The sequence below is a fragment of the Prenolepis imparis genome, unplaced genomic scaffold (assembly GCF_030444845.1).
Source record: "Prenolepis imparis isolate NDT839.2.m4 unplaced genomic scaffold, iyPreImpa1.0 SCAF_4, whole genome shotgun sequence".
Taxonomy (NCBI): domain Eukaryota; kingdom Metazoa; phylum Arthropoda; class Insecta; order Hymenoptera; family Formicidae; genus Prenolepis; species Prenolepis imparis.
The window spans coordinates 12,256,953-12,284,065 of NW_028141162.1; the positions used below are offsets into that span (position 1 = coordinate 12,256,953).

The 27,113-nt window shown below is 32.0% G+C and overlaps 2 protein-coding genes and 1 long non-coding RNA gene across 9 annotated transcripts in view; 1 reads left to right on the forward strand and 2 right to left on the reverse strand.

Moving 5' to 3' along the window:
• Positions 1 to 12,017, reverse strand: part of Moe (moesin) — a 28,410-nt gene extending 16,393 nt beyond the window's left edge. For 2 of the 3 annotated variants that reach the window (XM_083036420.1, XM_083036419.1), the window contains exons 1-2: positions 2,750 to 2,981; positions 2,206 to 2,385 (exon numbers count right to left, since the gene is read on the reverse strand). In XM_083036420.1, the coding sequence (XP_082892546.1) occupies positions 2,206 to 2,385; positions 2,750 to 2,770 (201 nt within the window). In that variant the 5' untranslated portion in view covers positions 2,771 to 2,981. Of the gene's footprint in view, positions 1 to 2,205; positions 2,386 to 2,749; positions 2,982 to 5,319; positions 5,376 to 11,816 lie in introns of those variants that run through there. The other variant, XM_083036421.1, reaches the window with a different exon arrangement.
• A 1,169-nt stretch (positions 12,018 to 13,186) lies between these two features.
• Positions 13,187 to 21,844, forward strand: Herc4 (HECT and RLD domain containing E3 ubiquitin ligase 4). Of its 4 annotated transcripts, none has more exons than XM_083036414.1 (19): positions 13,713 to 13,906; positions 14,428 to 15,023; positions 15,791 to 15,977; positions 16,059 to 16,169; positions 16,282 to 16,404; positions 16,528 to 16,803; positions 16,917 to 17,068; positions 17,152 to 17,268; positions 17,409 to 17,669; positions 17,884 to 18,011; positions 18,199 to 18,367; positions 18,452 to 18,739; positions 19,045 to 19,224; positions 19,343 to 19,429; positions 19,498 to 19,683; positions 19,798 to 20,108; positions 20,191 to 20,340; positions 20,424 to 20,763; positions 20,975 to 21,844. In XM_083036414.1, exons 3-19 carry the CDS (start codon positions 15,863 to 15,865, stop codon positions 21,125 to 21,127), a joined length of 3,147 nt encoding a protein of 1,048 aa, XP_082892540.1. In that variant the 5' UTR covers positions 13,713 to 13,906; positions 14,428 to 15,023; positions 15,791 to 15,862; the 3' UTR covers positions 21,128 to 21,844. The 4 variants fall into 4 exon arrangements, with proteins under 4 accessions (XP_082892541.1, XP_082892540.1, XP_082892539.1 ...); XM_083036413.1 differs by having other exon boundaries at positions 14,428 to 14,963; XM_083036415.1 differs by lacking the exons at positions 13,713 to 13,906; positions 14,428 to 15,023 and adding an exon at positions 13,187 to 13,684.
• Positions 21,845 to 22,164: 320 nt separating this feature from the next.
• LOC145935275 (uncharacterized) lies at positions 22,165 to 26,004 on the reverse strand. Of its 2 annotated transcripts, XR_014425189.1 has the most exons (11): positions 25,859 to 26,004; positions 25,367 to 25,446; positions 25,215 to 25,250; positions 24,791 to 25,068; positions 24,539 to 24,689; positions 24,078 to 24,164; positions 23,135 to 23,578; positions 22,901 to 23,039; positions 22,616 to 22,795; positions 22,443 to 22,514; positions 22,165 to 22,292 (listed from the first exon to the last, which is right to left on the reverse strand). It is a non-coding gene; the product is annotated as an uncharacterized LOC145935275 (long non-coding RNA). The 2 variants fall into 2 exon arrangements; XR_014425190.1 differs by lacking the exons at positions 22,901 to 23,039; positions 25,859 to 26,004 and adding an exon at positions 25,611 to 25,850 and having other exon boundaries at positions 25,215 to 25,446.
• Between the last annotated feature and the right edge of the window lie 1,109 nt (positions 26,005 to 27,113).

A 27,113-nucleotide genomic window follows, 5' to 3' on the forward strand; every position in this document is an offset into this window, starting at 1 on the left:
CCGAAATCTATTTTTTCTCAAAATAATTAACAATTTCAAAAATTAATAATGGAATAAAGATCTTCAAAATTTCGTTAAAATATCGGCAATTCTTTAACAGAGATTCTCGGAAAAGAGGGAAAGTTTATGCACATCTATGACGTTCTTTGAGAAATAAGAATCGTCAGAAAAACCGCACTTGTGATACATCGTGTGATCATAAAAAAGAGGATAAGAACGTCCAACACGTGTCTTACACTTGAAAGCCGATGACATCAGCGTTTGCGACGAGCTAAGATCTAAGAAACCAAGAACTCTTTTATCGTTGCCGAGTGAATGATTAAGTAAAAAGCTATTTTGCTCCGCACACGGTGTATCCTAATTAAAGGAAATTCAATTATAGAGAAGAGATTTAAGTTAAAGAAACATAAAATAAAATTAATTAAGAAATAAAAAAAAAGTAATGAATAAATGAGTATAAACTGGAAAATTTAAAAAATTAGCAAACGTAATGAGTAAATTAACGTAATCGTACAGTCCAAGTGTTATCGGCTCCCGATGAAATGCACGCAACAATATTTAATTAGAGAATATTATGGGAATATATCTTTAAAAACCCTGCCCTGTCCGCCCGTCTGCCATATTGCAACCGCCTAAAAACAGGTTTCGTGTGAATCGAACGCAACGTATTTCACTATCGGCCACCTTTAGGACCTCCATATACAATATAGGGATATTTGTTGCGTACAATTTCTTAGGAAGTCAGCAATTACTTGCTACTTCTTGCATTAATTCCATATACTTTACGTGCGCGTAAGCGTAAATCTGATGCACGCTCGATCGCGAGGATACGCAAGTTATATGCGAGACGAAAATCTGATATAGATATATGTATATATAAATTAAAACCGATCGCAGCACTTACAAAATTAATTCGTCGAAATTTATCTCCGGAATAAATTTGATAAATCGTAATAAAATAATAAATTTCAAATAATTCCTGAAAGATGTTCTACACAAATTTTCGCGAATAATTGTTTTCCAAGTAACATTTTTTTTCACGAAATTTTCACCGAAATATAGTTTCTTTTTATTCTTTGCTGTACATTTATTTCCAAAACTACTTCAAGCTGTTAATTTTTAACGCAATATAAACCGATGAAAAACCAAAAAATCGTTGGTTTAAATATAAAATATATCTAAATTTAATTATTTATACACAAATTTATACTATGCAGTTTAGTAAAATTAATCAAACATGTTTTATATTTTATTGTGATAGATATTAATATTTTTATTGTGATAAATATTAATCAGAGAAATTCTCATAAAATTTTTTCCATACCATATTGTCCCACGATTACCATGATTTTCAGGGTAAATTCTAAGAGAAAATTCTCTCAGTGTACTGTCTGTCTTTAATACTTGTATTTGTTTAATTTAATTTGTAAAAGTTTGTTATTGTAATATTTAGATTATTTGTTAACAATTTTCCATTTTAATATTAACATATATTTGACTACTTACTTAGTCTTAATCTACAGCGATGTCTCGCTACATCTCAGGGTTATACTTTTACAACATATGATTATAGCCTTACGAAGCAGAACACGTTATTTTATACACAACGAGGACTCACAGATTAGATATTTATCTGACTTAATAATTTTGACAATTTCCATTTTTATTCATTCACGACGATCCCATACGCGTCGATACGCGCGGGTGGATACTCTCGTATCACGCGATGATCATAGCATAGCTTTGCCACGGGATTCAGTTTTCAGTGCCATCAACATTGAAAATTGATCACGGTGGAATTTCGCTTGTAACTAACACCCTCAAATTGCCAACGTAGCTAGCGAGGACTCGAGGACTAACCGGTTTCAATCTTCGCCGCATAACGCGCTCTACAAATTATTCGCGCGATACAAAATCCAGGCAATTACTTTAATTATTGCAAAAGATATAAATAATTTTTATGATATTAATATATATCATTAAAATAATTTATATTAATAATTTTTAATTTTAATTATATATTTTTTCAATTTATATAAAAGAGAGAGATCATTTTTCGAAGATTTTCCAACTAGTTATCCATTGAAAAATCATACAAAAACGACAAGATTAAATTCTATTATGGAAGAGACGAATAAATGAAAGGAAAAGGAAAGGGCGAAGCGTGCTGAGGAAAAAGCGCGCGAATATGCAAGTTTATCCTACCTTTTTGTAGAGTTTGATCCAGGTGAGGTCGCCCTTATTGTCGGTGTATTGGAGACCGAAGAACCAAACCTCACGCAGCCCGATCGTCTTCACGACCTGGTCGAACAGCTGCTTCCCGGTGGTCGTCGCCTGGATCGCGAACTCCAGCTCCGCGTCCATCGTCGTCACCCTCACGTTCATCTTCACATGCAAATAAAACGACGTCGTCAGATAATGGGAAATCGAGCGCGTCTCACTCGAGGCTCTCATCTCCTCGCACAATGCATCATATTATGTATTTCCTTTATTTCTCAAGAAGATTTTGCGTAATATTATTTTTCGAGGTAACTCTTGTATATTCTTTTCATAGAAATATTATTTAAAAACCTTGTTAACTATAAGTACACATATAAAAGACCCTCCGAATATAAAAATTCCTTTATAAAATTTCGAAAATAAATTGTAAAATATATATATTTCTCGGACAGTTATCCAGGGCACAGTTATCGCGTTTACTCTTGATACTCGAGTTTGAACTTTGTTGCACCAGTAATGGTCGGCTTACCATCTTGCCACCGGCCACCATGTCTGCGATGAGATTCGTCAAACACGTTTACAAGGAGAACCAACGCGAATTAAAATCGCGAGAGAATATTCGGTGAACGAATTCGCCGGAGCACGATACCACGACGACGACGGAGTTCGGTAACGTCTCGGCTGGAGCAAAACTACTTCGACGGATCGCACGAACGAGCGAGGTCGGCCTTCGAAGCCGGTCTCTCGGAGCTGAACAATAGACCGAAACGCAAGTGCAACCGACAATCTTCCCCTCCAACTTCTCTGTTCAAACGAGAGACGCGACGAGCAACGTCTGTTCCCCTTCCTGCTACCTCTACCAGTTCAGAATGAGCGCGTTTCACGAGCGTGGATCACGTGAGGAAGCCGGTCGACCAATCGTGATCGGTGATACCGGAAGGAAGGGACAGACCCCGGGGTCTCTTCGCCGTTTAACGTTTTCGAAAACCGGCGGATGCGCGGAACCGTTGCAATCTCATCGTACGCGCGCGCACGTTGATTGCGTAATTTTTCCATCGCGGATTTCCTGAGGAAGTTTTATATAGGCGTTGCTCGCGGGCTTTTACTTTTATCTTCGCGCGACAACTCGACGCTGGCGAAATCGCAGAAGGTCGTAGGCGGTTACGTGGAATATGCACGTATTATTCGCATCGAATTGATGAAAAACGGAGACCGGGATCTCTTTTTTAAACTGACTTGTAACTTGTATTGAACTTTGATTAGAGAGAAGATATTTGAGCGATATAACTATTATAATTTATGGCACTGTTTATAAGCTTGTTTGCAACAAACGTTATGATTGAGGTCAAAAAGTCTCTATAAAATTACTATTTATCTATTTAAATTGACGAGAAACATTGGTTTATGCCTTCTGTCAAGGCCATCTAATTTCCACGAAATGGTACCATGGAAAAAAAATTCTCTTTGGAATAAATTGAATTTTTTCTCTTTAAGAAAACGCAAAATAAGGATTTCAATCGTGCAAGTGAATAAGATACTCGTAGATCTCTCGGATGCGTTAAAGGCCGATACCTTTCACGTTACAACATATATGCGATATCGCATTCCTTATACCGTCACCGACCTACGTAGACATGTGAGAGCTGAAATGACTGATACAAACGAAAAATAAAAGATAGAAACCAAAGTCTCAATTCCTTTCAGTTATTTTCAGTATTTGGACCGACTTTTTAAATACTTGAATTATTCAAATTAATTATATATTTGTTTATTAATTTAATTTCAACTGTAAGACAGTTTCATGTTGCGTAACATGACTGATTTTGTCAAACGCAAGCACAATTATTGGCAAATATTTCTTTTAAAGAAATAATAAATACACTCCATTATGTTTCGTACAAACAGCTGAATTGGAAGAATGAAAATCTGTATTGATTATGGTAGCAGAGATAAAATAAGAAAATAGCTTCTTTCTTATATATAATTCTGAATAAATAAACTATTATGTATGTACAAATAAGAAGCCTACGCATAATACTTATACAATAAGCGTAGACGTCATAAATAGAGATTACATAAAAAAAATTCAGCTGCAAACGGCAAACGAGTTACACTGTCTACATAATGGTATGATATTTTACTTCTGAGAGCGCAAGTGTTCATTACCGTCGATAAAAGATATCGTCTTATGTAATGCGTTCACCAAAAGCGATGTCTCAAAGTCGTTACACCTTTTACAACCAAAAAGATCACATTTTCCGTAGATATAATATTTACTCATCGCTTTATTGCACCAAATAACAAGATGTACACCTTCCGTTTTGCTCAAATATTAATCGAAATATCCAGCGATACAAACCGATTTAATTTCGCTGAATATTGATTTCGATGATTACTAACAATAAGACGAAAATGACGCATCATATGTTTAAATCTCGTGATTGTAGAAAAGAGACATTGAACAGAAAATCCTTTTCACATATACGAAAATTGTAACGAAAATTAAATTAACTAAAACCCGATTTCGATCCCGATTTCTTTATAAATATAATTCGACAATATTTCGTGTGGTCCATAATCAGCATCCACTCGTGGACATTATTCGCGCGAACGAATTGAATACTATCTTATCGCGCTGAAATTATTGCAACAGTGAACGTGACATTTTATGCCGGTATCGTAAAAATACATGCACGTGTGATTATTTCGCGAATGTGTACAGATTGCGAATCGCATGACTCGAAAGTATATTCGGATTCATCATGTGCAAAAACTCGAAAAATTTTCTCGCTTCAATATTTCATTATTTCATCGTATCAATATCTTCAGTTTGCTACTTGCGTTTTTCGCAACAAAATAATTATTATTGCTGTACCAATTATTAAGAACAATAATTTTCGATTATTTTCTAATTTTGATATCAAAAATTAATTATAACTTGCAAATCAGAAACATTAGACTGTTTTTATCAAACATCTTTTATATTAAATGTCTAAAAAAATTTTTAACTAGTAGCGATATCAATAATTTAAGATTGAACTCTTTGCTACTATAATATCAATGTAAAATATATCGAAATGATAATTGAAGAATACATACCGATTTCGGCATCGTGGAAGTTGTGTTTTCTCGTACTGAACAGCGGAACTATCCCTCTGAAACAAAAAATAATACATTGTTAGATAAAATTTACATTCTTTTAGGACAATTAATGAAAATGTTGATATCCGTGAAATGTAATTTCAAATTATGAATTTTTAGATTTATCAAATATTTTGCCGGAATTTTTGTGTTTTTATTTTTATAGAATATATTATACAGCGATTATTTAGATGTCTTTTTTAAAATTTGCTAATACTATAACGATATGTTAGCAGATACATAATTACTGTATTTGATCGGTCGTTTAATTATAACAGATCTTCTCGTTTTTAAAATGCTGAGTAACTTATAATAAAATCACGTGTTAATGAATAGAGCCGTGGATAGTGTCCAATAGAGCTACATCTATAATTAATCTAGTGTAACCTAGATTTGTAAAGGAATCGAATATTGACTTTATGCGAAATCGCATCTGATTCAACAAGTGACGTATGTCAATCATTTTCGAAAGCGAATGTAATGAAAACGTCGATAAACTTTTAAAAGCAAGATGCTAATTTAACTTTTCAGATTTTAATATCAAAATTTCGAGGTAAACAAGTTTTAAAAGATCACGAGATGATTATAAACTATGAATTACATCTTTTTTTTTTTAACAAGATTTACTGAATATCAAATTAAAAATAAATTTCATCGAACGCTTTGTCATCTAATTGTATTACAACGTCACTGTTGTAATACAATTGTAATTGTGATATAGAGGCATCTGATATATTTTGTAATTCTTGTTTTCTCGTTGCGCTATTTTATAATATGATAAAGATAAAAAATAAACCTGATAATGTCACAAATATATAGCGTAAGCAATCCTCGTTATCATTTCAATCCATTAATTATGCGAGATATTACGTAAAAAAATTATACACCATAGATACCAAAGATAGATACCAAAGATACAAAGCGAAGAAGAAAATATCCATTTGGGATGTAGATTATAGATTATAGATTCTAGACTACAGACTATAGATATAGGAGTTGATTATTATGATTCTATAATTGTACAACTTTATGATTTTAACTCTAATTTTAATTTTAATTTTAATTTTAATTTCAATTTCAATTTCAATTTTAATTCCAATTTATGAATTTAGTTTTTAAGGTCAATTCTAATTCTAATTTTAACCTTAATTTTGACTATAATTGTGATTTTATTCTATTCTATTTTATTGCATCGTATTCTGTAAGGAACTTAGACGTAAAAGATACACACACACATACAAAATGAAAACAAATGTAATAATTGGAAGTCATCCTAAGCCGCAAGGCAAGGATTAAATAAACTAACTAACTAACGTAAAAAAATTATGCATAATATAGTATAAAGTTTAAGTTTAAAGTTTAACCGTGTGAGACGTCATACAATCTGCATCAATGTATCGTATATAATTATATATGTAAAGATTGATGATATTTAAAAATAAAGCGTATAAAAAAAGTAAATTATAAAATAGATACAGAACGTTTCGCAATCGAGAACTATAACTATGTCATCGTAAATTATTAAATATAAATACTTTAAGAATTAACAATATATTATTTAAACAATTCTCAATATTTAAATCACGTAGATAAAATAAGCATACATAGAATAAATAAATTTTATTTAATGTCTTCAACTATATACGCGAAATATAATGTAGCCATTGATCTGATTTTTGGACAACCATCCATTGCTCTAATCTATGTGTAAGTCTTTCTGACGTTTCTTTAAACTTCGCAATCTTTCTAAATATTTGTTTATTTCTTCCTTCAGAGTGCCAATAAATTTAAAAGATTCAACGAAGCGAAAAACGAACTTTGAGCGAACTACTTCCCAGAAAGAGAGGGACACACACGGGTTGTAATGCAAATCCGCGTGACCGACATCCGCTGTCGCGAGGAGTGCCCGGTCGTCTCGTCTAACATTCCCCTTTTATCTAGGACCGAACAACACGCACGCACGTATGCACGCATGCACGTTCATTGAACCGCACACGATATCGCTCCGCCCGGCTTTTGTCAGACTTTCGTGATGATCGAAGAACTGTCCACGCGTCCCAACGCCGGAGACAGGATATGCGGCGTCTATTAATAGTAACAACCGGAAACAATCTCGCGACATCGCAATTGCGATCTCGTAAAATTGTAACATTATAACGTAAAAGACGAAGGAAAAGTTAGAACGTAGACTTTGGGAAGAGAACTCTTCTTTAGAAAATTAATTTATCAAATTAAAAATACGTCAGATTTGACAGACACGACTATTTAAATTTACAACTTATTTTTTAACATAAGTTTTGTGATACATGTTAACTTAATTTGAACATCGATTATAATAATTGTTACTTGTTACGATACAACCGCGATTATATGTATACACTGAGAGAATTTTCTCTTACAATTTACCCTGAAAATCATGGTAATCGTGCAATGGGATAATATAGTATGAAAAGAATTTTATGAAAATTTCTCTGATTAATATTTATCACAATAAAAATATAAAACATGTTTGATTAATTTTACTAAACTGCATAGTAAAATTAAACAAACATATTTGATATTTTATTGTATAATAGATATTATTATTTTTACTGTGATAAATATTAATCAAAGAAGTTCTCAAAACTCTTTCCATACCATATTGTCTCACGATTATCATGATTTTCAGGGTAAATTCTAAGAGAGAATTCTCTCTGTGTAGGATAAACTAAAATAATTATTCCTCCAATATAGAATAATGTTCTGTTCGTAAACAGATAGCGATACTTCTCGTATTTCTTATTTATTGCACGATTTGCGCGTGTATCGCGATTTCAATAATATTATTTGTACCATATATCCTAAGTATTATATATATATATATATATATCTAAGCCGCGTAGTGCCAAACATGAAGATTATACTACGTGCGAATGTTATCGATTGTACTATCAAATTGCGCCTTCAATTTATCTTAATTAATCATTAATGTGTCTAGTGCTCAATCGTGCCGCTTTAGCGATAAAAGAGGAATTCCATAGCGATCATTTAAACTGTATTACGACACCTTCAATACTAGATATGATTATCTAATTATCATTCCATGTTTACATTCGATGCGATCTTGATATCGAACAAATAAAATACGAAATCACGCTGTGACAATTTTAACACTTATCTCCATTTAGCACCAGTTAACGTTGAATATAACCACCATTGAATGTACTAATTCTAGGTTGGAGAAATGTTAAGTGAAGACTGTGAATGCGTAAGATAACAAATGATTAATTGAATGAATATTTTTAAATGCTAAAAAATATGTGCCAGACAAAAAAATATGACTTTTCGATAACTCTAATGAGTCTCGTCTTAAACTCATTCGTCGATAAACTTTAATTAGTAATTATTGCGTTTATCATTAATTATTATTAGATAATCAAATAGATAATCAAATCGATCTTTTAACTGTATAATTATATATTTGCCATAATGAGAATATAATATATTGTAATAAATTGTAACATGCGTGACGATTAATTTTTATTCGATATGATTCGCGAAAACTCTTGAGAAAAATGATTGATTTCTATCGCTAAATTAAATAAACTTTTTCGATTTAGAGCAGCAGACTCGGTTGTGAATGTTGCCGTTTGAGGAGGTCACGGATCGTAATTAAACCGTAAGGCGAGTTCAATACACATGCAATTAACAGGTGACCTACGTGACGAACATCCGGTCTCCTTTCGGGAGAGAAATACGATCGTGATTCTTTTATTCCCGGAACAAAGCCCGGAAAAATTCTGGATGTCTCTTTAGATGAAAGATATGTCTTCCGTAAACACGATTAGATCGAATTAGAATTTTATGATAAGGCAAAAAAAAATTTTATTAAGACATTAGTATGAATTGACCTCGATATTTGAACGATATTCAGTTTTAAAAAATACAAAAATATTTTGGTAAATTGTACATGTGCATAACAATAACATGTGTGTAAGAAAAGTAAGAATTAAACATGTACCTGTTGAAATGATTCTTAAATATTGCATTTTCTTTGTCTATCGTACTTCCCGAAATAAATATTCTTCGTCGTCGCAGATTTCCTACATTTATGTTTTGCGATAATGAGATTTGTAAATCAATGAGATGGGTAGAAAAATCAACAATTGTGACTGAGCGGAAGGAAGCCGCGCGATCCATCACGATAATCTTTGTTATGCGATAAACTATCCTTACTGAATATCCGCGTGTGAAAGAAATACAATGACTCAAATCTGGCAGCAGAATCATTAAATAAATCAGAGAATATCCTTGTGAAAATAATGTAAATCGTATATTTAAAATTTAAATTTTAAACACAATTGACTCTCAATCAATAAATATTTCTGTCGTGTAATGTATTCATAAATAAAAACATTTCTCCATTATTTATTGTACAATTTTGTTACACTTATTGTTCATGTAACTGTAATATTTTTTTACACTGTACTTGTTTCTTATTCTTTTCAAAAGATATAAAATTTCTAGATTCGAAAAAAAGTTAAATATAATTTAAATAAAATTACGTGTAAATTATATATATAATGTGACAAAATATATAATTCTATGAAGAAAAAAAAAAAAAAAAAAAAAAAAATTCATATGTATTCACCAGTGTCTTTCTTATTCTTCGAGCCATTTTTTTTTCTTTTCAAGAAAATTGAAGCATGTTATTTAGAACGATTTCAATTGACCTAAACATGGGACGAAAGCCGACCACGCTACACGTGCGATGAGAAGCTTGTCCAAGGATCTTTCAACACTCGACAAGACTCAGAGTCGAAAAACGCCGCAGGCGAACGAAATACCATAGTGCAACGTAACCTCTGGTTACGGTTTAGCAAGAGGTTAAAGAAGCCGAGTACAAAATGGCCAAGGATGAATAGCGAGCCGACAACCATAGATAAATAATCGATTGCCGACCAATCTTTCATCCCTTTCTCTTTCAATCGTGCGTGTGTCTGTATGTGTAATTCTAACCAATTGTAACGTGTAGATAAGAATAGAAAATGTGTCATTTATCGTTGAAAAATATCAACGCGTTCAAGTATCGACTTTGATTGATGATAGATCGTGATTTTAAACGCATTATATATTCTTTATAACAAATGATCTTTATTTTAATGACAAATTCCTCGAACACTCGACTCTTTTCATTCATACTATTCAAAAGTTTTCTCAATTAAATATTTTTATGAATATACGACTATATATAAAATTAGATCTCAATACAGTACATTGAAAATTAATGGAAGAATGTGCTTGTTGTTTGTTTAAAGCTCACCGCGTTCGCGGGAAAGTCAAAATATTTGTGCCGAAATATATCTCTATATTATACTTATATTATTACCAAAATATTTATCTGCAATCTATATACATCGAAGTTTGGACCCGTGGAAGAGTGAAAAATATATATTCTGCGTACATTCTGATTAATTAATTTATGTTTGTGTCATTTCTTTTAAATCATATTCTTGTTGATAATATAAAGAAAGAAAATATAGTTAACTGCGTTAATGGATTTTTCTGTCGACATTCATTTGAATTTCATCAATTTGCATTTCCTATTTTTTTCTTCGGATGTTGTTCTACTAAATATAGAACACCTAGTTATTATGCGATTACTATCGCGTTAATTGAATAAGTTTTGCTTTAATCAATCTTTTTTGTCTTTTTATGAATCTAATTAGAGATGTTACTTGCGATATCGATTTTTATCAACATAGGTAGCATTAATCTTCGTTGAATATGTCTCTATTAAAATACGTTATAGCCAATACAATTTATAAAAAGAAAAACAATCATTCAAATTATAACTTAATATCGACGTGATTCATAATGAAAGAAAAGCCAAATTACAAACACGCAGATTTTAAATTGTATACGTGTGTGTGTACATACAAACACACGTCAATATATAACCAAACTACTTTCTCGTTAAACTTCGATTTTTCGTTTTTTCTCCAGCGCAAATCACGCGATTCAAATTTTACATAAATACTGCAAAAAAATGATTATCTCAATGTCTCTGTAACTTACACACATCCATAGATGCTGATCAATTTTCCATCTCTTTTCCGACACGTAAATTTCCCAACGTACATACATCTCGAGAAAGAAAAGCGTAATTAAATGCAGTTCGAAATTTAATAAAATCGACGGTTATCGGTCAGAGAAGAGATCCGCGCGCTCGCGAATGCCGGTGGCGCGATGGCAGATAATCGGCAACCTTCAACTCGTTGCCAATCGCCGGCCGCAGCGGCGATTCCTCTTTTACGAGCGATGAATCGCCGCGACGCGGCGAACAGCTACCGCAACGACAATAATTACGACGACGACGGTGACAACGAGGAGATGCGAACGAGAGACCGGGCCGCCGATCGAGCGACGTGCGAGAACGAAAAGCGAGACGAAAACGCACGACGCACTTTACATACCTGATTCTGCTTGCACGCACCCGACGATCCCCGTGTACCGCACTACATCCACGACGGTCCACCTGGCACTCGGCACTATTACCTCGCGACGCGGCCAGCGAGACAGGAAATCGCGCGATCCACACCCAAAAATCCCGTCACGTTCGGGAAATACTGACACCTCACTGATAATATGGCCGCCGCCGCCCGCCCGCTCTCTCTCGCTCGATCTGTCGCCGCAAAATGGTGGGGGGGGGGAGATGAGCACGAGTCATGCGCGTCATGAGAGACGCGCGCATGCGCGCTCGGGGGGACGTGTCGCTGCTGCGCCACGAAGGCAGTGACACGTGAGACCTGAGAAGGGAAACTCGCGGCGATATTTCGGCGCTCCGAGAAGGAATTCGAGCACGAATCACGCGCGCTACCTAGACGAGTTAACTCGCTACGTTTTATCGTTCGGAATTTATTTTTCATCACACGTCACTTTACATATAAATACCGATTGTTTTGCAAATATTTCTTTGATGTTTAGCTTTCAAGTTTTCGAATGTATATAAAGTATAAAGGATAAATGCTTTTGAAAAATGAAATTATGCGGACAAGAGGTTATATTCGCGTAAAAAGAGTACTCACCTTGCATGCATTCACTGAATAATATAGTATTACACATTAATGTAAATAATTCTTCGATCCGAGAAGAATCGTCGAAACTTGAACGCGCGAAGCACACAAAATGTGATAAATATATTATACGCGTGACACGTTGTTGACAGTTGCGTGCGGCGAACTGAGCAGCTTATGACTGATATGCGTGATATATCTTTTTCATAAACATTATACCCTTCCCACGAATCTCTTTTTCTCCCATCACGGCCTGACGCGGCGCATGCTTTTTAATCATTTAAATTAGTGACACGCTTTAATTTTAGTTTATATTTCTTCATTAAAGTCGAATCGAAATTGCAGTTTACATTACCTCTTGTCGAAAAATATTCTGCCGAGGATTCACGATCTTTCAAAAATCTCGGAAAAAGCATCTCTCTCTTGTTATCTTGTCTAATTATATATTCTTTTGATAAAACTCTCTTGGACATATATATAACGATAATTAACCTTGCGTCATGTATCCATATTGTTCTCTGAAAAGTGAAAGAATTATGTTAATTTAATTTTTAAATAATATATAAAATATTCCCTTATATATATTTATAAGTATTATTTACAGTATTAAACTATTTATATCTTTAAAAAGGTTTTAAAAGAAGACTGAAAAGTTTCTTACAATTTGACATAGTACACATTGCACGGGGCCAAGCTTAAGATTCGAGTGTCTTTTATGATATGAATATATGCACATATCAGATACATTATGCCTCTTTCATATATATATATATATGCCCTGACATGCGCTTAAATTCATGTGTAAAGTATTTTATGTCTTTTAATTCTTGTGTGCTTTATTAATCGATATATTGACATGGAGAATTTCTTTGTAATATAGAGATGAAATATGATTAAAAAATTAAATTGTTTTGTTGGTGAACAATAAAACTCGATGAAACTTTGTCACTATAGCGAAAAGAGCGAAACAATAAAGTTGATTGGAGAGGGGAGAAACATTAATATTTAAAGTGTATCTCTGCCCGCGTCTACCTTACATTCTTGTGCCGCGGTTGTCAAGTGACTCACGTGAATTAAAAAAATTTATATTTTATATATATATATATATACTTTGCGTGATGTACATTAATTAGTGTCTATCTAATATACATATCGAATTAAACGTACACGTTATGTTTGATCGTTGTGCTGTCATGCACTCGCCGTAACTGATACAATTTTTTGTGTCTCTCTACTTTTGACGAGGCTGAAAATCGACGGCCGAACATGTAAGTGTAGCTATATATATATAATAAAGGAATCGAATTACATACTCCGTTCCTTCGCTGTTATGCTACGTGGAGAAAGACGTCGTGTTCGTCTAATCTAATTGTTTCATCTCCCTCGCACACATTGCCATTCAGTCGTCATCGTCGTTGTTTCGTGAAACGTCGTACTGATTGTCCGCGACAACACGATAACCTAACCATTTGCCGCGGAAAGTTGCTCAGGTACTGTGACAAGTTGAAATCCGGCCAACTTCGAGTCAGTGAATCGCTAGCCTTATCTACGATCTACGCTCGAGAGAGAGACAGATATATAAATATATATAATTCGAATTTTGACGAAATCGTCCTTCTCTTTTTCTATCGTAATTTACACTTTGAATAATTCATTCTCGACTAAAAAATATAACGAATCGTATCGATACCGGAAGATTCAATTTCGCTAAAAATAAGGGGAAAAAAGTGTTATTTATCGAAAATACGCGACACGTCACGATATTCGCGCAGTGTCATTTCCTTGTTCGAGAAACGTCAAACGTCGCGAATGATCGTGAACAATCTTTCTCTCTCGCACATTCATCGGTTCAGTCACTGCGAAATAGAATCTATATATATATTGTAGAATAGAACAAAATTATAGAATCATTCGTTTATATCATACTTCAAAAGGAATCTGTCTTTAAAAAACGCGATCACTGTCGTCTCGTATCTTTTATTTTTTTACGTATTTCCATCTCTTTTTTTAGACATATACAAAACTGTTGAAATTTTTTGTATTATATGACGTAAGAAGAGAGGTTCGCTCTAGAATCTTCGAATGACAACACAAATAGCTGTTGTTTGCGAAAGTATTCGAGTTAACCTCTTAATTACACATACTTGTCCAAGTATACACGTCGACACGAATCCAAATTCTTTGCCTCCGTTGCTCGCAAGTATAAATATAACGCGCATGTAAAAAAAAAAAAAAAAAAAAACAATATCTTCCATTTGCCCGTGAAAGGAGGAATTTGCAGTCGGAAATTCTCAACGGTTTTCGCGAACGAGGGTTGACGAAATGCGACGTGACGGACAGCGATGAACGTCGCCGCGTCCTCGTGGCCGCCACAATTAAATTATTATCTGTCATCTGTCATCATTTCCCGCGCGATCGCGACCGCCTGCTCGGCACGGAGGAGGTTGCCGGAGGAGCATTATTTTTAGGACCCACCACATCGTCTCGCGTAAATAACATGTCCCGCCCGCAAGCCTGACGCTTTTACGAGAGATACGGATAAATATGGTTAGTCGCCGACACGTGATTCTTAACCCGGCGTGATGCTACTTAATATCCTCTTTTTAGGTATGCTCGGTTTCACCTACGGATCATTCGTTCGTAAAATCATTTCTTTGACGTTTAATTGTGCCTCGTGTTAGTGACCGAAAAAGAGAAACGTCAGCGAACAGAAATATTTATTGCTTGATTTTTCTCAAGTGACAGATCGTTTATCTGATTGTTAGAGAATGATATTTAAATGACATTAAAATATGCATCATCGCGTATAATGACTTTTATTTTTCACATATTTGTGTTGAAAATTAATTAATTCACACTAGAAATAAACTATATACGACAAAAGTTTCAGTCGATTGATTATCAAGTATTATTAAACAACTAATAAATTGATTATATTACGGATTAAAAAATAAATGAATATACATATATATTGAACGAATTATTCATTCTTTGAGGAAACCAAGTGTTAAGACAAATTTATATCGTATTGCTTATTGCCATGTATAATACTTACACAGTGTAATTTGTTTAAGCAAAAGGAGACATCTTAATATTTAATGGATTCAATATAAAATATTAAGATGTATATATTTGTATTAATAAACACTTCAGAATTTGATTTACTCCAATTTGAAAAATTTTTACTTGGCAAAATAATAAATAAACAATAATGAATATGCTCCAACATTGGAACTAATTAAATTTGCTTTGTTAATTAAATGATTGATATCTGGTATTATACATGCTTATTTTGTACAAATTTAATAATGTATATTAATTTGATATATATATATATATATATATATATATATATATATATCTGTTAATTGTAGGCAAGCAATTCGAGAAGATATTCAACAGATGAAAGTAATATAGCGACAAAACGAATCAAATTTTGCAAAAAAATGTTTTGTTGGGGCAGTACTATACATGGAGAATTGGGATTGGGTGGTATCGAGGATGAGAATATCTTTATGCCTCGGCAAGTGGATTTTGCAAAAGCCAATGAGATCGAACAAAGTAAGATTCTTGAAAAATCTTATAAAAATATACAATTTTTATGTCACGAGAAAATACTAACTAAAAATTAAAATTGTTTAGTTGCATGTGGAGAAAATTACACTGTAGCTATTACAAATGAAGGGCATGTATATTCCTGTGGTAATAACGATTATGGACAACTCGGTCATGAAAGGGCAAGGAAAAGATTGCGTGAGTAATTTTTTAATAATTAATAGAAATTAAATATGTGATTTAATGATATTTCCCAGAGATCACAAAATTTTGTATTAATTTTTGCTAAGATGGTTTTGTACATATATAGAACAGATACCTGGCCTGGATGCATTTGTATTCAAGAAAGTAGCATGTGGCAGTTGTCATACTTTGGCTGTGAACGAGTGGGGACAACTTTTTAGTTGGGGCTCTAATATGAAGGGTCAACTAGGTAATATATATGTTTACACACAATTTTTGATTGTTTTGTAACTTTTATATGTTGAAATGACATAATGACATTTTTCCTCTGAATTATAAAGATAATAATTATCATTTATTTATTATTTCACAGGGTTAAATAGTGTTGATTGTACAGAACGTACACCACGTATGGTAAAAGCACTGGGTACAAGTGTGATAGTGCAAATTGCTTGTGGCGTAGAGCATTCAATTGCCTTGACCAATGACGGAGAATTATATGCATGGGGTAGTAATACAGAGGGACAACTAGGAATAGGATCTCATACAGTTACCGAAATAAAACCAAAAAGGATTTATACTTTAGCTGCTGTACCAATTGCATTTATCGCATGCGGAGGATATCATACTGTAGTAATATCAAAATCAGGTGAGTTTCCCTTATATTTGGTATATAATCAAAGAATCGAATCTTTCTCAACGTCCATTCGATTTCGACGTTTGTTTGAACGAGTCATAATTTATATTATATTTCTTGAACAGGAGTTGTATTTGCATGGGGACGAAATACCTTTGGACAATTGGGGCTAAATGATACGCAGCAGAGAAGTGTGCCATGCCAACTACGTACTCTGAGAAACGCAAAAGTATGTTATGCGGCGTGTGGTGAAGAATTCTCTGTATTTTTGACACTGGTAAGTTTTATTAGTCGCATAATATTGTATTTCGAAAATTAATAGATTTTAAAATAGAAACTTATTGTTTGCGATTATTCCAGGATGGTGGAGTGTTTACTTGCGGTGCAGGAATGTATGGTCAATTAGGTCATGGAAATGGTATGAATGAAATCTTGCCACGACAAGTTATGGAATTGATGGGTAGCACGGTAACACAAGTAAGTTACAACTTATAAATACAATATTGAATTAAACTTCCTGTGCCATTAAATGTGTGATATTATATTAATTTTAATCATTATACTTTATATGTATATATATATATGTATATTAATATTCTATATATTATATTGTATAGATATCCTGTGGCAAAAGACACACACTGGCCTTAGTACCATCTAGAGGTAGGGTTTATGCATGGGGTCTAGGTGGTGCTGGACAATTAGGTAATCGCGCCTCACGAAGTGCCACAACGCCGCAAGTTGTGTTGGGACCATGGTCCTCGCCGAGCGGATCATCGATGAAACTCGACCTGTACTATAGCCCACAAATCGATTGTGTCGTTAGACACATTTTCAGCGGTGCTGATCATTGTTTTGTTACAATTACCCCAAGAGAAGTGTGTGTTTTCTCATCATCTCACATGTTTTTACGCGGCTTTTTATTAATTTGCCTGTTCCAAATTTATATAAGTTTAAAGTTTATTGGCTATTTTTTCAATTTTCTGATTCTTATGAAAAAAAGGAAAAAAATAGAACGTTTGATGAAATATTTAAACTTGCGTCGCTTCTGTGATGATGCACGAAAAATTATTTTTGTTTAAATATCTACAGGATAATATAGAACCAGATGACTGTAGAATATTAGGGTCAACCACCCGAATTCTTACAGTGACAGAGGAAAAGTTAGCTGACTGTCAGAGGGTCCCATCAGGCTCGCAAGTTAATCATGAATTAATGACGTGAGTAAAGTATATTCTATTTTAATTAAGAAAAGTTGTGTGATCTAACAAAATGTCTAATTATATGCCTCGCAAACATTCACATTTTTTCCTTGTTCTCGCGTGATATCAGATTACACACTCTGATCTAAATTATTTGCCACAGCTTCACTTACATGGATTTCAATTATTTATCCAATGTTTTCAGTTATCTAGAAACTGTATTCAAAAGTCAAGCGTGTATAAATGCGTCTTTTTTACTTGATAATGACAAGCATTACGGTTGTTCGAGCAAAAATCCTGGGGTCGATCTTGACCGCGCGATTAAATTATTCGGAATTATCTCAGAGTTGGAGAACAATACGATTCAAGACTTGGTATGATTCAAGACGTATGGCGTACAGAATATACTTACAAAGTTTAACAATGTTGGCAACATTACATGTATTCTCTTATTTCAGATTTTTACATGCATAACCGATAGTCTGATGCCATCGTTCGTCGATTCTCCACCCGACGTTGAGTCCTTGAGAGTGTACTTAACATTGCCACTGTATCATCGCTTTGCAAATCTATCAAATTTCAATTCTCTACAAATGCCGTTTTGCAAAGCCGTATTAAAACTGAAAGCAGAAGCTTGTAAGGTTGTGGGCACATGGTGGAGCGCAGCCTCGGTATACTACTTCACGAGACTAGTGAGGATTTACAAGTCCACAGTGTTGCATATTGTGGAGCAGTTGACAGATAAAGTAACTATACGTAGAAATAATTGCGCGAGTGACGAATATATGCAGAAATCATTAAAGATTGTTTTGAAATTTTCAAGAATTTTCCCATCGTACCTCTTGATTTGTGTTGCAATTTCTTCAAAATCATACATTTAGTAAGTGCAATTAAATTGGTACTTCTCTTGACAGTACTTTTATTTCTTTCGACTACAAAAGAAAAAAAATTATTACAAGAAAATAAAATATTTTAAGAAAATTTCAAAATATTCTTAGAGAAAGAAAGATCTTTTATACGGTAATAATACTTTGGAGCATGTATTTTGTAGGCTGTTACATGGAATGAAAATCTAAAATCTCTTCTAGAACTGTTACGATTACTATACAAATTAAATATAGTAGCTGGTATAAGAGTACCCTACGAAACATTTCACTTGCCAGAATTATCCAAACATATAGATATCAATCGTGATTACCTCACGTGGATATCGGAAGAGGATCGGACTTACGTAAGTCATCTCTAAACTATTATAGCAAGTTCTTTAATTCACATTTACAGAATAAATGGATTATATAAGGGAGCAAATATATTGTTACACATTATAATTCTTCGCTATAATTTTTCAGTACCGCAAAATATACTTTTGCAATTATCCTTTCCTATTCGATGCTGAAGCAAAAACCACATTGCTCGAAACAGATCAAGCTATACAGGTATAAAAAAAATTAATATAAGTTATTAAAAAATAATCATATTTTACAATATGTTGTATTTATATTAGATGCAATCTGCAATGCATGCAGCAGCATCACGAGTTGTAACAGATATAATATTTGGTTTGCCTAATGCAAATCCTCAGCTTTATAATCAATTTGTTATATTGAATGTGTCACGGAACAATATAGTCCAAGATACTTTGGCACAGCTATCTCATTCAGATTCTAGTGAACTGAAGAAACCACTTAGAGTGAGTATCACATTCTAAATCCAGATAATTATACGCATCTTTCAAGTATCAAAAGATTTTGGTCTGAAAAGATTCTAAGACCTTATACATATAGTTGTATCTGAATTCTTTCAGATTAAATTTCATGGTGAGGAAGCTGAAGACGTAGGCGGCGTGAAAAAAGAATTTTTCATGCTTCTCCTGCGAGAAATTCTTGATCCTAAATACGGTATGTTTAAAGAATATGAGGAAACAAGGACGATCTGGTTTAACTCCGACACATTGGAGGATGAAGATATGTATCTCTTAATCGGCGTTCTCTGTGGCCTGGCTATTTACAATTTCATAATCATCGATTTAGTATTTCCATTGGCCTTATATAAGAAACTGTTGAGTGAATCAGTTGGGCTAGATGACATCAAGGATATGTCACCTGTAATAGCCAAGTACGTAATATTCCATCTTTATTCTAAAATATTTGATATATATGAACAAACTATTAACGAGTATATACATTCATAATCGCAGAAGTATGCAGAGTATTCTCAATTACAACGAATCAGACTTTGAGGAAGTGTTTTGCTTAAATTTCGAGATAACCAGGGAAGTGTTCGGTGAGCAGAAAAGTTTTGAGTTGATACCTGACGGTAGCAAAGTTTCTGTAACATTAAAAAATAAGTACGTAAGCATTGCACATAAATACATATCGCCACTGATAGTGTTAAGAAAGGAGTAAAAGATGAATATTTTTATCTATGTAGGCAACAGTACGTGAATCTTTACGTGGACTATATACTAAACAAGTCGGTGGAAATGCAGTTCAAAGCATTTCACAAGGGTTTCCATAGGGTGTGTGGTGGAAGAGTGCTAGAGCTCTTTCACAGTCACGAATTGATGTCGTTAGTAATTGGTAACCAAAATTATGATTGGGAGGAATTACAGAAGAATGCTACTTATAAGGATTGCTATACCAAAAGCGATCCTACTATCGTGCTCTTCTGGCAGGTCTTCCACGAGTTGCCATTAGAGGAGAAACAGAAATTTTTACTTTTCTTAACAGGCAGTGACAGAATACCTATACAGGGTATGAAAGCTATTAAAGTAAGTATGACATTATATTTACACATAAGATCTGTTCTTTATAGCTGAACTGACTGCACTAGTTTAGAGTTCATTTTTTTCCTTCCAATGTAAAGCAAAAAAGATAAATTCTGAATTAGTGTGTAGCCAATTCAGTTAAAAGGAACAAATCTATAGTTGCAGAATCGTTTGTAAATTAATTTATCATTTGATATCTATGTTTTTGTTGCAGATAACGATACAACCAATGACCGACGAACGTTTCTTGCCTGCTGCGCATACGTGCTTCAATTTGCTCGATCTGCCACGTTATCAAACGCGCGAAAGATTGAAATACAAGTTGCTGCAAGCTATCCAACATAATCAAGGATTTTCACTCGTATAAAAGCAAAAATCCACGCAAAAAGCCTTTTTCATGACTCATATAATCGTACAATTGTTAACTCTCTATTTGCATACGAATTTACATCCAATTACACATTTAACGAAAATGAAATATCACCACGAAAAATAACAAGTTCCTTACATAAATGTATTGATGGTGAATTCATGCACAGAATTAATCTGTCGCTTTGATTTTTCTTCGATGTCTAATTGGAGATTATTAAAAACGAATTCTATCTTCTTTCTCACGTTAGTACATGCATAAAAATTAAATGATCAATGATTATACCCAATGAAGTAAGATAACAAAATCGAAAGAAATATGTATAGGAGATCGAAATCTAGGGAACATTGTGATAATGATTCGTCAATGAGTTATGAAGTAAACAAGTTGTAAAAAGTGAATTTTTAAACTTTCTACTAAAATAATTCGGTTAATGTCGACTTAAATCGATTATCAATATTTTTTTGTTTTATTAAACATTAATATAAATAAAAAGTATAATACTTAGCTGATTATTTCATTAAATTTGATTAAGATTACGATACAATCATAAATTATGTTTTGTTTGCATATGGAAATTCATGGATATTATATTACAAGAGAATTCTAATACATAATTTATTAGAAAATCGTCAGTTGATTGCAAAAAGAAACATGAGATATTAATTTATTAATGTGCTTTAACATACTTGAATCGAAAAATGGGATATGATACTCAGGGAATGTCACTTAGCAGTTTAATGAAAACTTTTTTAATGCGACAACTATACAGACAAGTTTCGCTACTTTTCAAGAACTCTAACATTTAATATCCGCCACCACGTTGTTTATTTGAGAGTGAATTTTCGAGCTTGTCGTGTGTACACATAAATATTTAAGATGTATTAAAAAGAGAAATGCGCGGATGTAAAAGCAGCAACTCCGTATGATGTTTGCAATAAAATAGTATATATGCACCTTTGAAGAAGAAGCATTTATTTATAATGGCCAGAATATATTTTTTAAGTTCGTTTTTGCGATGCATTTTTTGATGGGTATAATTTAGACGATTTGAATGATATAGGATATATTCGAGCTGTGTGTGTACTCTGATGAAATTTCATATGCTCGCATATGAAATATTTTGTAAATTGTTGACTTATAATTAGATGCGTTTCTTGTACTATGAAACAAACGAGAAAATAAAGTTTATCATTATGTAATCACTGTTTCTAAAGTTCACTATATAAATTTTATATATTACATAATATATATTATATATTATTAATATATAATTTATATAATATATATATATATATATATATATATACACCTAAGGTCCTTCTACTGAGCCGTTCCTTCCAGGAAAATTCAGATCATTCACCGCAGGTTGATTTGGGATATTCTATAAAAAAGTATAGCATGCAAATATATGCTCTTATGAATAAAATATATAAATATATTTATATAATATAATAAAAAAATATATATATACGATATTTGTACCTATTATTATGTTGAATAGATGATCGATCCATATCTTGGTGTACATTTCACAGAAAATAGAAATAATTTCTGTTTAAATTTATTTATGGCACTATGGATTTCATCAGTTAGTGCAACCGTTTTCGAAAAACCACCAAAACAGATTCTTACCCGCTAAATTATGACAACAGTTTCGAGCCACTGTAAAAAATAAAACATTACATCACAGACATTACTATCATTATTATAATTATTATAATAAATTATATGAGATTAATAAAAAGAGAGATAAAAATGTTCACATACGTTTTCTAATTAAATCTATTATGACTTGTCAAATGTTATGTCGCATGTTTTTTTAATCAGATGTTTCTTGATACGAATATAAATTAATGATGTGCAATTTCCTACGAGTCTCCCCAATAATTTCAGCTCAACTAGTTTTCTATTAATTGATATATCAGATTTAAGACATATATTTCTGTATATATCTCAGCATTAGATAAATCACAAAGTGATTATATTATGATAAATATTTACCTTGAGAAGAGTTGTCTGAATTGCAGAATACATTAAAGGCAATTTTATAGATCTGGTCTGTAGTACATTCGTGATACAATAGTAATTGGTTCAACAATGTAGCACTGACAATGAGCTTGAATTGTGCCTCCATATCATTTTTGGTGCTTTACAGATCTGTAGCCGCATCCTTGTTCTTTTTATATATACCAACATTTTTAGAGCAGGTAGAAACTCCGTAAACATAATGTACAGATTATCCACAGCACGTTTGAACAATTTCCTGTTGGCTGTACTCTGTATTCTCGAATTTTTCCCAGAACGCTGATGCCACATGCCAATAGATGTATTGTTCTATAATTCCATATGATGAATAATAATGTTCTCGACGAATTATGACAGCTTTAAAACTTTCTCATCTTCGGTAAGATTCGCAAACTCTTCATCAGTGCCTTCTTCTTCAGTCTACGAAAGAGAAAATAATAAATTTTCAAAATAAAAAAATAGTCAAGTATTTGATCAAAACAATTGTGTCTAAATCCAGTGAAAAGAAAAGCGAAAATTGTTAATATATAATATTAATTACATACAGCAGCTTCCTGGAAAAGCGCGTTCTATGCGGACAAAATTAATAAATTGCAATTAAAAATCCCAAACTTAGAAGAAAGAAATGTTTTTGTTAATGCATAAAAGTAAAATTATATACTGATAAATATAAATATGCACATTTTATTTTTAATTTACGAATTTATCACATAAAATTGTGCATTACTATAAAGTTCCACTGATCTCTTTGTAAAACATATTCTTCTAACTCAGAAATGAATTTTCAAGCATATTAAAAGATACATTACTGCGTTTGCACTATTCACATTTTTTCGCAAAATCTCCTAATAACTTTAATGTGTATTTTCGAAGATATCTAAAGGTGCACATTATTGCTTGTATAAAGTGCATTACTTACTTCTTCGCGAAATATATTTTCCGAATAATTCAGACGAACTTTTGAGAGTATGAAAAGACGCGTATTACTGCACGTCAACTGCATTATCTGTAAATTAATAGAATATATGAAAATTTATTATATCTAAATATAAATATCTTAATAAATTTCCAAAGTTTGAAAATTGTACATAATAATAATCTTAATAAAATTGTATATAATAAAAAAAAACTTAATAAATTTCCAAAGAAATGAAAATTAATTTTATATCTAAATATTATATATCTAAATAAATTTCCAAAGTTTTCATATAAATATTAAAATACATTTTTAAAATATTTATCTTTATTTTATATAATTGATACTGTGCTATATAAATTGTTTTACTTTCTATTCCTTTTTTTACATAAATAATACTTTGTAGAAAAATTTTACATAATACTTCAAACAGAGATATACTTGTTTGAAAAATGAATACTTACGCATAAAATGAATATCTAAATAACTCTCATCATAAGGATCTTCTGGATCTCCTAAAGATCATTTTTGAATATGAACATTATGGGTTCCAATAATTCTGAACAACTCAAGTTGAAACAAGCTCAAAGATGCTATTAAGCATTCATCGCCCACCTGTCACATAAGTTTCGGTACAGTTTTATATATAAATTTGTATATAAGGGAGGAAAAAATATATATAACTCTTTTTATAAGAAAAGTGAAAAGAAAGATACCTGTATTCTTCTCTGTTTGTTGTTTTGGCTTTTTAATAAATGTTTTCTCCTACATACATTTGAATCCACATGACAGAAATATATCTTTATTTGAGAGATCCAAAAGCAACTCATCCTCCAATTTGTTAATTTGATTTGCACAATTTGTATAGAAACAGATTTTTGTAAAAGCCAGAAAAATGTCTGTGTGACATCGGCACTGCCATAATTCATATGTACTTGTGTATCCTTAGGAGAAATTGCATCTTCCATATATGATATCTTCTGCGTTTTAACACCTATCATAAATCCAAACACGCAATCAAACAGTGCATCTACATTATCTTATCAATATAATAAATGTAATAGAAATTATATTTTAATTTTCAAATTATTTGTTTAAATATAACAGTTGATTAACAGAATTGTAAAGTGCTTGTGATACCTGCAGCAGAGACTCTTCCATTGCTTGCGTCAATTCCTTCGTTTACAAAAAAACAATGTTGATAACAAAATCCTGTGTCCCCATGTCACACTTGTTTATATTTATTAATATTACGGCTAATAGCAGAAAACAGTCTTTGTACTTTATTATACTTTGCAAATATCTCCTTGCCACTGCATGTAATGAAGATACATAGAGCCAGAATGAATAACAATGTTTATGCTTGGATTTGCTGAAAAAAAAAAAAAAAACATTTATGTGTATGTTGAGAATAAACAAATATAAAGCAATATATGAAATATATATATATATATATATATATATATATATATATATCGAAAAATTTACAAATTTTATCTCCCTGTAAGTATATATATTTTTAATAGACATAATTACTTTTACATCCTGATAAATCGCCATTTTCTCGCAATATAATATTATAATAATAATTGAAATCACTTTGAGTATTTAATTTTTCTTCTTTTATTATCAATTTTCTTTTAAAATGCAGTATTTTCTTTCTTTTTCTTTTTTTCTCCTTATTTCGGCATTTTATTACAATTTTCGCGTAAAAGCTGTCATCGATATTTCATATCACGACTAAATATTTTAATAATTGTTAATAACAACGTTCATAGTGATACCTAATGTATTATTTTTTATTATGAATTTTTTATTTACGAGTATCATCAATTTGTAAAAATTATTTAACATTATTTAATAAATTTAATTTAATTTAAAACAGGTTATGTATCCCATATGTGCAACGTGTCTCTTACGACGTTCGAAAAATCGTCCGAGTTAATAGGGGAACATATTTTGCAAAAAGTGCAGCAATAAATGTCTTTTAATATTCCCGAAAAATCGTCTGAGTTAATAGGAATACATGTTATGCAAAGAAGTTGTTTGAATTAACGTCGGTAATGAAGGTTGGTAAATTATCGACGTTATTATCGATAAATTATCAACCTTTATTACCGACGTTACTTCGATCTACCTCTTTGCATAATATGTATTCCTATTAACTCAGACGATTTTCCGGACCTGAAAAGACACATATTGCTACACTATACCTCTTCGTAAAATATGTTCCCCTATTAACTCAGACAATTTTTCGAGCGCAATTATATTATTGCTCGTTAACTATTTATCTCTTCGCAAAATATAATCTATTAATTTAGATGAATTATCGAAGATATTAAAAGACTCGTATTATTCCACGTTAATTGCATTAATAATTATCTGTAATATTTATCTGTAAATTAATTTTAAAAAATATATGAAAACTGATATTTCGCGGATTCTGCCACTGAATAAGCGCAAAAGTCCTGAGATTATAAATTAAATAAATAAATAAAAATCGCTAATCGACAAGCCGTTAAATAAAAAATAGAATTAGTAAGACGGTCTTGCATAAATAAAAATAAATTAAATTATATATTACAATTAAAAAATGTAAATAATAAAAATAAATAATAGATATATATATTTATATTATAAATAAGATATAAAATACATTATTATATTATTTTTTACGTATTATTAATCAATAATAATTTTAATAAATCGTGTATTGGATTTCTCGCGCATGCCCGTGGAATTTATATTACATATTCATATATGTACATAAAAGTACATAAACATAAATGTACATACATATTCATATATATGCATAATCATAAATGTACATACATATTCATATATATGCATAATCATAAATGTACATACATATTCATATATATGCATAATCATAAATGTACATACATATTCATATATATGCATAATCATAAATGTACATACATATTCATATATATGCATAATCATAAATGTACATACATATTCATATATATGCATAATCATAAATGTACATATTCATATATATGCATAATCATAAATGTA

Excerpts from the sequence above, each read along its gene's own strand:
- Herc4 (XM_083036413.1), top strand. Across the intron at positions 15,978-16,058 it reads AGCCAATGAGATCGAACAAA|TTGCATGTGGAGAAAATTAC; the intron begins GTAAGATTCTTG and ends AAAATTGTTTAG. Across the intron at positions 17,670-17,883 it reads TTACAATTACCCCAAGAGAA|GATAATATAGAACCAGATGA; the intron begins GTGTGTGTTTTC and ends AAATATCTACAG.